The 12,144-nt window shown below is 43.7% G+C and overlaps 1 protein-coding gene across 7 annotated transcripts in view; it reads right to left on the minus strand.

Moving 5' to 3' along the window:
- PDE7A (phosphodiesterase 7A) overlaps window positions 1-12,144 on the minus strand; it is a 163,624-nt gene that overhangs the window by 45,276 nt on the left and 106,204 nt on the right. For 6 of the 7 annotated variants that reach the window (XM_030553196.1, XM_030553193.1, XM_030553192.1 and 3 more), the window contains exon 3: window positions 3,851-3,934. The exons of the other annotated variant lie outside the window; for it this stretch is intronic. In XM_030553196.1, coding sequence (XP_030409056.1) covers window positions 3,851-3,934 — 84 coding nt within the window. The remainder of the gene's footprint in view (window positions 1-3,850; window positions 3,935-12,144) is intronic. 7 annotated transcript variants of the gene reach the window in all.

Genomic DNA, 12,144 nt, shown 5'->3' on the forward strand with positions numbered 1-12,144 from the left:
AGCCAGAAATTTAAGAGTGAAGTGTAAAAGAAATCCAAACACATTAAGGTACGGAAATGCACAGTTAGGGCATCCAAACAAACTTAACTCGATCCTATAATGACAACATGAGAAAAAAGAAGGTAAAATCTAATGCATCTTTAAAAGTGAGTTTAATCTAACCTAGGACCACAAAGACTGAAGTGAAAAAAAAAATACAGTTACTGTAGGGTGTCGCTGAAGGACAGAATTAAGGTTGTTTAGGTGCCCAGAAAGCCTCTTAATGGTTTTGGAGAAATGGTAATCAGTGCAGAAACTATTAGATCTATCAGACACTGAAAACCCATTTTAGGGATGGATAGTCACATCAAGCTAGTTTCACCTCATTCAGCTCAGATTCCAGACGGTCATGATAGGAAGTTGGCTTCTTGCCTAGATGAAGAAGCAGCAGCTAAGGTAGAGCAAGATGTTCTCCCTTCCAAGACCTGATGTCCTAAACAAAGATCTTTTCTAGGAATTCGGGACTCTAAAAGGTAACGTATGAGTGATTGCCAAAAAATGTCACCAGGACGCCAAAGCAAAATTCACAGGGTAGTGTGTGTCAGAATGCAGGATCTTAATAAACTGGCCTCAAGGAGAATAAAATTCTGGAACATGTCATACAAATTAACTTCCACCAAGCACTGAGACAGGTTCTTGAAGATGCCTTTTTCTGACTGGGTTTCTTATGTCAGCGGAGATACAGTTGTAATAGTCATGTGTATCAATTAGCATCTCCGCCACTTCATTCTTTTAAGTTCCTAAGAAAAATGTGCAATCAGTAGCAAGTGTTGTACTTGGGGTGGGGGGGAGGTTTTTTTTTTAATTCATTTTTCTTAATAGGAACAAGAGGAGATCCCAAGAGTTACAGGCCAATAAGTTTTACTGTAGTACCAGGTCAAACTGGTTGAAATGATAACAATGATAAATTGCTAAATTATAAAAACATGATTATGTTCTGATAGGGATAAACCATAGCAGTTTCCCTACAGGAAAATTGTGCCTTTAAAACTGTTTGAATTCTTTGAACCTGTCAAGAAAAGAACAGGTAAAAGAACAAGTTGACTATTTGTTAAAAGGTTAGTTTTGAAGTCCTAATAAAATTCTTCACAAAAGACTATCAAAGAAACATAAGTTATCACAGGAAGTACTGGCACAGAACAAACTGGTTATGAGAAAAAACAAAGCAGTAAATAAAAGGTCATCATGGCAAAAGATTAACAGTGAGACGATCCAAAGTTCTGAACTAGGACCAGTGTAATTATTTAATATGATACGGAAAAATGAGTAGGTAATGATAATGGCAAAATTTGCAGATGACAAAATGTAGCTTAGTTAATGCAAGAGAAGATGAGGAACATCAGAGAGGCTAATGAAAGCTGTTTTTGAGCACGATGTGAACTCAAGTCCACCTTCAGCCATGAAAGGTCAAATCAAACATTCAGATTTGGGGAGATGGAAGGAAACTTCTCGGGAGGGTGACAAAGGCACCCAGTGGCAACAGATGGAGAGAGAATACAGCCTGTTTTCAAACATCTTTATTAGAGAAGAATGGACTGGAATCTCTTCAAATTTGCCCAAGGCAAAAAGATGGCACGCTTGCCTTCTCCTCTTGAAGGGTAGTTTATATTCAATAGGGCAAATTTTTCAGGGTTTGCGTCATATGTAATGCTACAAAATCCTCCTGGAATCACCATAGAAAGAACATGAGGGGGCTGAGAAGAAGAGGTCAAAGCTAGTCTCCCCCAGAGACTGAATTGGTAGTAAGATACAGTGCATCTTTGCTTGAAGAGGCTTGAGGGGGAGGGAAAACCCTGAACAGGACTGCAGAGAGGAAAGAAAGAAGGATTTACTTTCAATTGATACATGGAAGGATTACAAGTGAAGAAAAACTGGGCTGGAATCCACCCATTTGCAGGGGAATTATTGGGAAAAAAAAAAAACTGTTCCATGCGGTAGGGGACTGAAACAAGGTACAGCTTCCCATTTTGGCCTCACACCTGCATTCCTAGGAAGAGCTGGGGAATTGTGCGCACACAAAAGCTCACAACAGTTGGCTCAAGAAAAAGTTGTAGCCAAGACATTTCTTGGTACCAAGTTTAATGCTACTAAAAGTTGGGTTCTTGGCCTGAGTGAGCAGAAGCACTGATGGACAAATATTACGTGATGACACACAGTGATGAGCACAGTACATAAATCTAGATAGCAATGCCAGACAGAGGTGGGGTTTTTTTTTTGTTTTGTTTTTTTTTTTAAACTAGACTTTCTTTGTATCAATTTGTCTATAAGAATGTGAAGAATGTCAATGACTTGCATTCACAAAATGTATTTTAAAATTTAACATTAATAAATTGCATATTATTTCTGCAATGTCTTATTTTGCTGAATATTGGGAGGATTACCAATTTTTAAAAGGAATACTTTTGTGACAAAATCTAAATGCCCCTTCACTGGAGAATTTAGTACCTCATACTCTTCAAACTTTGCTTTCTCACTTGTTTTGTGTAATTTTAATAACTAGTTTTAAGGGTTTTAGACCACCAATTACACCCACTTTAAAAATAAGTTAGTGCAACAGAGGGAATAACTAGAACAGATTTGGGGGTGTTTTTTTTCTGCTACCATCATTTAAGTCATTATAACAGCCACATTTTAATTAGAGCCAACAGAAGATTTTTTTTTCCACCTTCTCCCATTGCACTTAAACACATTCACAGAACTGTACTGATATCTGTGATACTAATGTACATGGATACTTTGTAACAAGCCATTTAAAATACCTTTCATATTTGTACATTTAATTTATTAGTGATTTTTAAAGAGTTAAAATTTAAATTACCTGCTTATTTACTGAATGTTCATGTTATAGTGTATAAACATAAATGATTATTTCTTATATAGCTGTTTTCATCAGTAGATCTCAAAATACTTCATAATCTTTCAACGTATGACCCTCACAAAACCCCTATGAGCTAGAGAATCATTATCATCCCCATTTTACACATGGAGAACAGAGGCGTAGAGAAGCTAAATGGCTTGCCCAAGGTTACACAGGAAGTCCATGGCAGAAGAAAACTGAACGTAGGTCTTCCACATCCTATGTCACTGCCCTAACCATTGCACTATCCTGTGGATACTGCAGCTTTTGTACCATAGTGCTGGGGTGTTTAATCATAAGAAAAATAAAAAAAAAAAAGTCAAATTCTGACTTAAGTTTACAGTATTTTTTTTAAAGACTAATTATGTTTCCTAGCACATTTCCAATTAAACAAATTGTTTAAACTCATTACTTTCTTATACTGCTTTAAGTTTGATTTTAGGTTGATTCCCTCCCACCCATATTTTTCAGCATTATCTGCATGTGCTAAATTAATGGAGCCTTTCAAAAGATTAAGATCTCTTCAGGGACACTGAAACCTACTGAAGATCTTTTCAACTTTCATCCTATGTGTAAAGGTCTCCACTTCCAGAACCATCTAACTCTTTGTAAAAGCTGGAAAAGTACTCTTTCTTGTCTCTTCCAAGCAAATATAAGTGCATCCATTGCTGGACACAAGATGATACTTCACTTCATTCAAAAACCTGTGTCTAGTCATGATGTATTCATAAGTTTAAACTATATTTTCCAGAATATAAAGTAATATTGAGCATTGGGATTCTTCTGTATTATTTTTGGGATAACAAGGATGAAGTGCTAGAAAGATTTTTCTGAAAAGTTCAAGAATAGTTTCTTGTTACATAAGCAGCTAATAGCATTAATTTTAGAGGCCCAGAAGTTAGAATTAATGGAAGCCTTCATGTATTTGTCATTTATCTGCTTTCAAATACTTACAGTGAAAAATACGGATATCAATGTATGGATGAGAACCTCTTCTTTCTGTTTCAAATCCTGCCCGACTTCTTACTCGCACATCTCCTAGAAATAGGGTCAAGAGTGAAATAAGAGTGGAAGAGCAGCAGAGATAAAATGCAATTGAACATAGCTGCAAGGGATAAAAAGTCATGTACTTAATGGAGTAGGGTTATTCATACAATAAACCTACTCAATGCTTTTTTATTTTAGAGGTGATGTTTCAAAACAAAGTTTGAAGATTTGTTAAACATGCAACTGCATGCTTTTTGTCAACTTCTTTCCTGCCTAAACATATGTGGCCAAAAGCATTCAGATGAAATTAAAAACATTTGGCTACGCCATTATGATAAAAAAAAATGCATCTTAATGTGATAAGAAACAAGAATATTAAAAGTTTATTTGTCCCTCAATTAACACATGAAGCAGGGATAGTTGTATAGTTCAAAAGATTCAACTTTGAGAAATTATAGCTTTTAGCAAATAAACTAGTTACCATCTGTTCTCATATTGAATAACAGAACATTTCCCACTAGCATTTACTTACTTGTACTCAGCTGTTTGAACATTACACAAGAGCCTTTAAAATACCAAAACTCAGTATTAAAATTTTAAAGCATCAGTGTAACATACTGATTGATTTCTGCATTTGTGTTTTACCAGTTGAAAGCTGATCACTGTAAGTAATTAATTCATTCACCGAGACAAGAGAATTCACCTGAATTTAAAAAATCCCTTTAGCTCTTACAAATAGGAGATCAATTTAATACTGTTTGTCTCAAGTTTAACTCAATGTTAAAACATTAGAACACTCTCAGAATTGCTATATTTCCATTAATGAAATCCTGAATGTATATTACAGTCCTCTCTCCAAAGAAAGTGGTTTTCATGTAAGTCATAATTAGGAATTTAATAGAGAAGACAAAGACTATATTTAAAAAAATTGTGAGCACTAAAGAAAAATCTGTAGCTATTTAAATTCCAGTAACTGCCACCATTTCACTGTGTTGAAATTATTTCATCTCTCCCTGTCTGCTTCTCCGACTAATTTACTCATAGTACTAAATTAAATACATTATTAAACCTAGTAGAAAATCACTTTACTAAGATAGCAATGTAGCTGAAGAGACAAAAATGTTGTGAATAGTAATACATTTAAAATAATCCATCCTACAACAGTATGTATGATGGATAGTTTTGCAGAAATTGTATATATTTAAACACTACTGTTTGGCAATACATATAATAATACACTTTATATAAGTAGTATCTTGAGAGGTACAATGTGTGAATACCACAAAGATGAGGAGATCCAAGCACTCACTGTATATTATAATGAAGTATTTATATATTCACGCAGTCATCAGGGGTATGAAATGTTTTCAGCTATTCTTTCCTTATATATGTTTTTAAAGATCTGAAAATTCTTTGTGAAACTGCTAGTAGAAGGTTTCAGCAAAAGGAAAGCTAACTTCACCACCACCCATGCAGTAATCCTCTCCTCTGAGGCTAACAAAAACAATGTCAAATTATAAGACTCTCCAAGATGTTCAGCTAACAGAGTGGTTCATTCCACTCTCTAGAACAGGGGTAGGTAACCTATGGCATGCTGCCAAAGGTGGCACGCAGGCTGATTTCCAGTGGCACTCACACAGCCCAGGTCCTGGCCACCGAACCAGGGGGCTCTGCATTTTAATTTAATTTTAAATGAAGCTTTTAAAACATTTTAAAAACCTTATTTACTTACATACAACAATAGTTTAGTTATATATTATATTATAGACTTACAGAAAGAGATCTTCTAAAAACGTTAAAATGTATTACTGGCACGCAAAACCTTAAATTAGAGTGAATAAACGAGACTCAGCATGCCACTTCTGAAAGGTTGCCGACCCCTGCTCTAGAAGATGCAGAGGCAACACTGCAGAACTCTTCTGCTAGACACTAGAACTGATGATTCGTTGGATAAGTAATGTGACCACAGGAAATACTTCTAAAAAAAAGTTTAGTAAAAGAAAAAAACTTTAGAGAGAAAAAGTCAAAAAATGGAGAAGAGGGAGGGAACTCAGCTTCTATATTGATATTTTCATATGAAACTGGCAGACTGGACAGTGCTGTCCCCTATTCTCAGGCAGAGTGCAGCTGCCAAACTTGAGTCACATCATCATGTAACAAAAAACAAATCAAAAATAAAAAGGAAAGCAAAGGAAAATAGGAGGAGGAGCTCGGAGAGAACCACCACCTGAAGACTTCATTGGGAGTTTCCTGTTAATAATTGAAACTAATGGGTATCACACCTCAGCAAAATCTATCTAAAAAAAATATTTTCTACTGTGTTTTGAGTTCCCACTTGCCTGGGTCCGGAGTTTGACAGCTGAGCCAGTCTATTCAATTGCCCATATTTCTCCCAAATGTTATGAAGCCATGGCCTTTGAATGGCAGAAACCTGAGGTCACTTTTAATTTTCCTTTGAAGATTTCAGTAACCTATAGGTTCCATTGTTGTATTCTACCAAAATGGGCTAGAGGAAGGAACAGTTTAACTATTAAACTGATCATCAAGGTTAAAGGATTATAGTAAAGGAAACTGCCTGATGACCATTTCCCTTCACTGAATCTATGCGACATATTTCACCAGCCACAAAAACCCACAGTGGCAAAGATGTTGACGGCAAAGGGCTCTTCAAGATATTTGTTTGAGAGCAATTTTGTTTTGCAAGGTCACCAAGTGAAACATAGAAATAGGTTTATAAAAAAGAAGGGCAATGTTTCTGACTGAAAGAATGAAACACACATAATTGGGGTGGGTATCGGAAAAGAAAGAGCAACATACTGGTGGATGCATATGGATAGTACAGGAGTAGGAAGGCATCCTTTTATATCTACAGTACAGAGTAGAAATTTCCCAAATAAGCAGAAAAGAATCTGTGGAAAAGAGATTTTCACTGAGCAGCTGAGAAGTGTGAAAGTAGAATGAATTATATTGTGAAAATAGAAAGGATTAAAGAAATGCTGTCTGTACCTTTAAGCAAAATTGTTGGAATGCTGCAATCCAGGCCTCAGGAATACAGACATTAACATAGAACAATTGCACCGTTTAAGGGCAATTGGTGAATTATTAGCCTTAGATCGATAAGAGTTAGTAAGGAAGTAGGCTATGCATGCTGTGCCCCAGGTGAATTTTACTGTTTTGCTTTCTTTGTCCCTTTGTCTAATTCCCGCTCTTTTATCTGTATAAATAAGATAGTTTGTGTCTTGCATGGTGCTCACATTATCTAGATGTTATTAGCAGAGCGCTGTGCTAATAAAAGAGTGGTCTGACAAACTGAGTCCTGAGTCTAACTTTGACAGAAGGTAAAGATCTAGTACCCATCAAAAACCTCCTGTTTGTTTTTTTATACATTAAAATACCTAAAGCATTTGCCCCAGAAATATTGGAAAAAGTAGAGTGCTGCAAGGTGCCTAAAGGTTCTGAACTGTAGCTCAAAATAAAAAGACCAGCTCCTGGCTTAACTGGAAGGAAGGGAGGACTTTATTAAGAATGGAGGGGAGTATAGAGGAACCCTGGAAACCAGTAGACTGTATAATCTATAGAGACCATCTGTCTGCAATAGTTCAGTCCCATTCTTAGAAGAAACAGCAATGCTTGTCTTTTACAGGCAGTCCTCTTGGGATGACAAGCATTCATTGTCACTTCTTGGACCTCATTTTAGGAGAAGACTGCTCCCAATACACAGAAAACCAGAAATAACAAATACCTGTTGGCTCTGGTGCGACAAATGAGCTGTCTCCATTACCAGGTATTTACAAATGGAATGTGTTTAGCATCTTGCGCAATTCACACTCCCTTTAAATCTGAAGCATCTTTATTGATTTTTTTCAGAGAAGCTTTATTCAGACCAAAAAGTGAACTTCCATGAATCTTTAAGATCCTGAAAAATGTCCAGTGTCAAAGCCAAATAATTCTTCTGGGAACTAAAACAAAGTTACACCTCCAATAAGAGAAACAAATGATATTACAAAGAGTACTGCAGAAAAGACGGTTACTCACCTTTGTAACTGTTGTTCTTCGAGATGTGTTGCTCACATCCATTCCAGTTAGGTGTGCGCGCCGCGCGTGCACGTTCGCCGGAAACTTTTTACCCTAGCAACTCCAGTGGGCCGGCAGGTCGCCCCCTGGAGTGGCGCCGCCATGGCGCCCAATATATATCCCTGCCGGCCCGCCCGCTCCTCAGTTCCTTCTTGCCGGCTACTCCGACAGTGGGGAAGGAGGGCGGGTGTGGAATGGATGTGAGCAACACATCTCGAAGAACAACAGTTACAAAGGTGAGTAACCGTCTTTTCTTCTTCGAGTGATTGCTCACATCCATTCCAGTTAGGTGAATCCCAAGCCATACCTAGGCGGTGGGGTCGGAGTGAGAAGTCGCGGCATGGAGCACTGCAGTTCCGAAGGCCGCATCCTCTCTTGACTGCTGGACCAGGGCGTAGTGGGAAGCAAAGGTGTGGACCGATGACCAGGTCGCTGCCCGACAGATTTCCTGGATGGGCACACAGGCGAGGAAAGCCAGCGACGACGCCTGCGCCCTGGTAGAATGCGCAGTCACACGGCCTGTAGGGACACGGGCCAAGTCATAACAGGTCCTGATGCAGGACGTTACCCAAGAGGATAACCTCTGGGAGGAGATAGGAAGCCCTTTCATACGGTCCGCTACCGCCACGAAAAGCTGGGGGGATTTGCGGAAGGGTTTGGTCCTCTCCACGTAGAACGCGAGAGCCCTACGGACATCAAGCGAGTGGAGCTGCTGCTCCCTGCCTGAGGAGTGAGGTTTCGGGAAAAAAACCGGGAGGAATATCTCTTGGTTGACGTGGAAGGCTGAGACCACCTTGGGTAGAAAGGCAGGGTGTGGTCTCAGTTGCACCTTGTCTTTGTGGAAGACCGTATATGGGGGGTCTACCACAAGAGCTCGGAGTTCCGACACCCGTCTAGCTGAGGTGATAGCTACTAGAAAGGCAGTCTTCCAAGAGAGGTAAAGCAGGGAGCAAGTAGCTAACGGCTCAAAGGGGGGCCCCATGAGCCGGGACAACACCAGGTTAAGATCCCAGGTTGGAGCAGGGGGACGGACGTTAGGGAATAAACGTTCCAGCCCCTTAAGGAATCTCGACACCGTTGGGTGAGAAAAAACGGAGCGACCATCCGCACCCGGGTGAAAGGTGGAGATAGCTGCTAGGTGGACTCGCAACGACGATATGGCCAGACCTTGCCCTTTGAGGGACCAAACGTAGTCTAAGATGTCGGTCACCGAAACTTCCATAGGGCGGAGATTTCTCTCTACGCACCAACAGGAGAAGCGCTTCCATTTTGCCGAATATGTGGCTCTTGTGGACGGTTTCCTGCTGCTCAAGAGCACCTCCCTCACCGGCGTGGAGCAGCGCAGCTCAGAACCAGTCAGCCACGCAGGAGCCACGCCGCCAGGTGCAGCGACTGCAGGTCTGGGTGACAGAGGGTCCCGTGTTCCTGGGTGATCAGGTCCGGATGAAGGGGCAGGGGAACTGGGTCGGCTACGGCCAGGTCCAGCAGCATGGTGTACCAGTGCTGCCTGGGCCATGCCGGGGCCACCATGATCACGTGAGCCCTGTCCCTGCGCACCTTCAGCAGGACCCTGTGGACCAGAGGGAACGGGGGAAACGCATAATACAGGTGGGACGACCACTGGATGAGGAAGGCATCCGCTATCGACCCCGGCTCCCTGCCCTGAAAGGAGCAGAATGCTTGGCACTTCCTGTTCCCCTTGGACGCAAAGAGGTCCACCCGGGGATAACCCCACCTCTGGAAAATGGAGAGAGCGACGTCCGGGCGGAGGGACCACTCGTGTGACAGGAAGGATCTGCTCAATCGATCCTCCAGCGTGTTCCGTACTCCGGGGAGGAAGGAAGCCCTGAGGTGAATGGAGTGGGCTACGCAAAAGTCCCAGAGTCGTATCGCCTCGTGGCACAGGGAGGAGGACCTGGTGCCGCCCTGCTTGTTGATATAGTACATGGTCGTCGTGTTGTCCGTGAACACGGCGACACAACGACCCTGAAGCTGATGACAGAACGCTTGACAAGCAAGGCGGACCGCTCTCAACTCCCGCATGTTGATGTGTAGCCCCACCTCCTCCTGGGACCACAGGCTCTGCGTCCGCAGGGTCCCTAGGTGGGCCCCCCAGCCTAGATCTGAGGCATCCGTTGTTAGGGATACCGAGGGCTGAGGGGGGTGGAAAGGGAGACCCGCACATAACACGGACTGGTCCAGCCACCAGCCGAGAGAGTCTAAGACCTTCTGGGGGATTGTGACTAACATGTCTAACGGCTGCCTTGACGGCCTGTAATGATTGATAAGCCACAGCTGGAGGGGCCTCATGCGGAGCCGAGCGTAATCGGTCACAAAGGTGCAAGCCGCCATGTGGCCTAACAGGGTTAGACATGTCCGCACTGACGTCAATGGGGCTGACCGCAAACGTTGAACGATCGCCGACATGGTCTGGAATCGTTGCAGTGGCAGCAAGGCCCTGCCCACAGTGGCGTCCAGGACGGCCCCAATAAATTCCACCTTCTGTGTGGGCATCAGGGTGGACTTGTCTGTGTTTACCAAGAGGCCCAGACTTGCGAACATGCCGGTGATCACGTGGACATGGCTGTTGACTTGTTGTTCCGACATGCCCCGAATCAACCAATCGTCCAGATAAGGAAACACGTGGACACGATTGCGCCGAAGATGCGCCACAACAACTGCCATGCATTTTGTAAACACTCTCGGGGCCGTGGACAGGCCAAATGGGAGGACTGCAAATTGATAATGAAGAGCCCCCACAACGAAGCGGAGGAAACGTCTGTGGCGTGGCCAAATGGCAATGTGAAAATACGCGTCCTGCATGTCGAGGGCGGCGTACCAGTCTCCCAGATCCAGGGATGGGATAATGGTCCCCAGGGATACCATGCGGAACTTCAACTTCACCAGGTATTTGTTGAGCTCTCGCAGGTCGAGGATAGGCCTGAGGCCTCCCTTGGCCTTGGGGATCAGAAAGTAGCGGGAATAAAACCCCTTGCCTTTCTCGTTTTCCGGAACCGCCTCTATAGCTCCTTTGCTGAGGAGCGTCTGCACCTCCTGCCGAAGGAATTGCTCGTGAGAGGGGTCCCTGAAGAGGGACGAGGAAGGGGGGCGGGAAGGAGGAAATGAAACAAACTGCAGGCGGTATCCCGTCTGCACCGTGCTTAAGACCCAGCGGTCCGATGTTATTTGGGACCACGCCGGGAAGAAAAACGAAAGGCGGTTGGAAAACGGGGGGGAAGGATCCATTAGGGAAACTGTTACTGCGCCCTCGGGCGCACCTTCAAAATGAAGGCTTAGGTCCAGGCAGGGGCTTAGAGGAGCCTTGGTTCTGCCCTCCTTGGTTCCCCGAATGCCTGCGCCTTCCATTCCTGCCGCGGCGCCTGTTAAGGTCCTGCCGCTGGCGGAACTGGGAAAACGGCCTGCGCTGTTGTTGTTGCTGTGGCCGGAAGGGTCTACGCTGCGTCACGGGAGTGTGCATCCCGAGGGACCGCATGATGACTCGGTTATCTTTCAGACTCTTTGAGTCTGGGGTCTGTCTTGTCGGAGAACAAGCCCTGGCCTTCGAAAGGAAGGTCCTGTATAGTATGCTGGAGTTCCGGCGGAAGGCCGGAAACCTGCAGCCAGGAGATGCGACGCATCGTAACTCCCGACGCGAGGGTACGGGCAGCCGAGTCTGCAGCGTCCAAGGAGGCTTGCAAGGCCGTGCGTGCGACCTTCTTGCCTTCATCCGAGATGGCCGCCCACTCTTGGCGAGCGTCTTGTGGCAGCAGCTCCTTAAATTTGTCTGCTGCCACCCAGGAATTGAAGGCGTATCTGCTCAGCAGGGCTTGCTGGTTGGAGACCCTGAGCTGCAGCGCCCCAGCTGAGTACACCTTACGGCTGAGGAGGTCCATCCGCCTGGCTTCTCTGGATTTGGGGGCTGGAGCCTCCTGGCCATGACGCTCTCTATCATTCACGGATTGAACCACCAGGGAACCCGGTGTCGGGTGCACATGGAGGTACTCATAGCCTTTAGAAGGGGCCATGTACTTCCTCTCGACGCCCTTGGCAGTAGGATGAATGGAGGCCGGAGACTGCCAGACGGTGTTGGCGTTGGCCTGGATGGTTCGTATGAAGGGCAGGGCGACCCTGGTGGGAGCGTCAGATGAGAGGATGGTGACAATTGGATCCTCTATCTCCGAGACCTC

Source organism: Gopherus evgoodei, chromosome 2 (genome assembly GCF_007399415.2).
Source record: "Gopherus evgoodei ecotype Sinaloan lineage chromosome 2, rGopEvg1_v1.p, whole genome shotgun sequence".
Lineage (NCBI taxonomy): Eukaryota > Metazoa > Chordata > Testudines > Testudinidae > Gopherus > Gopherus evgoodei.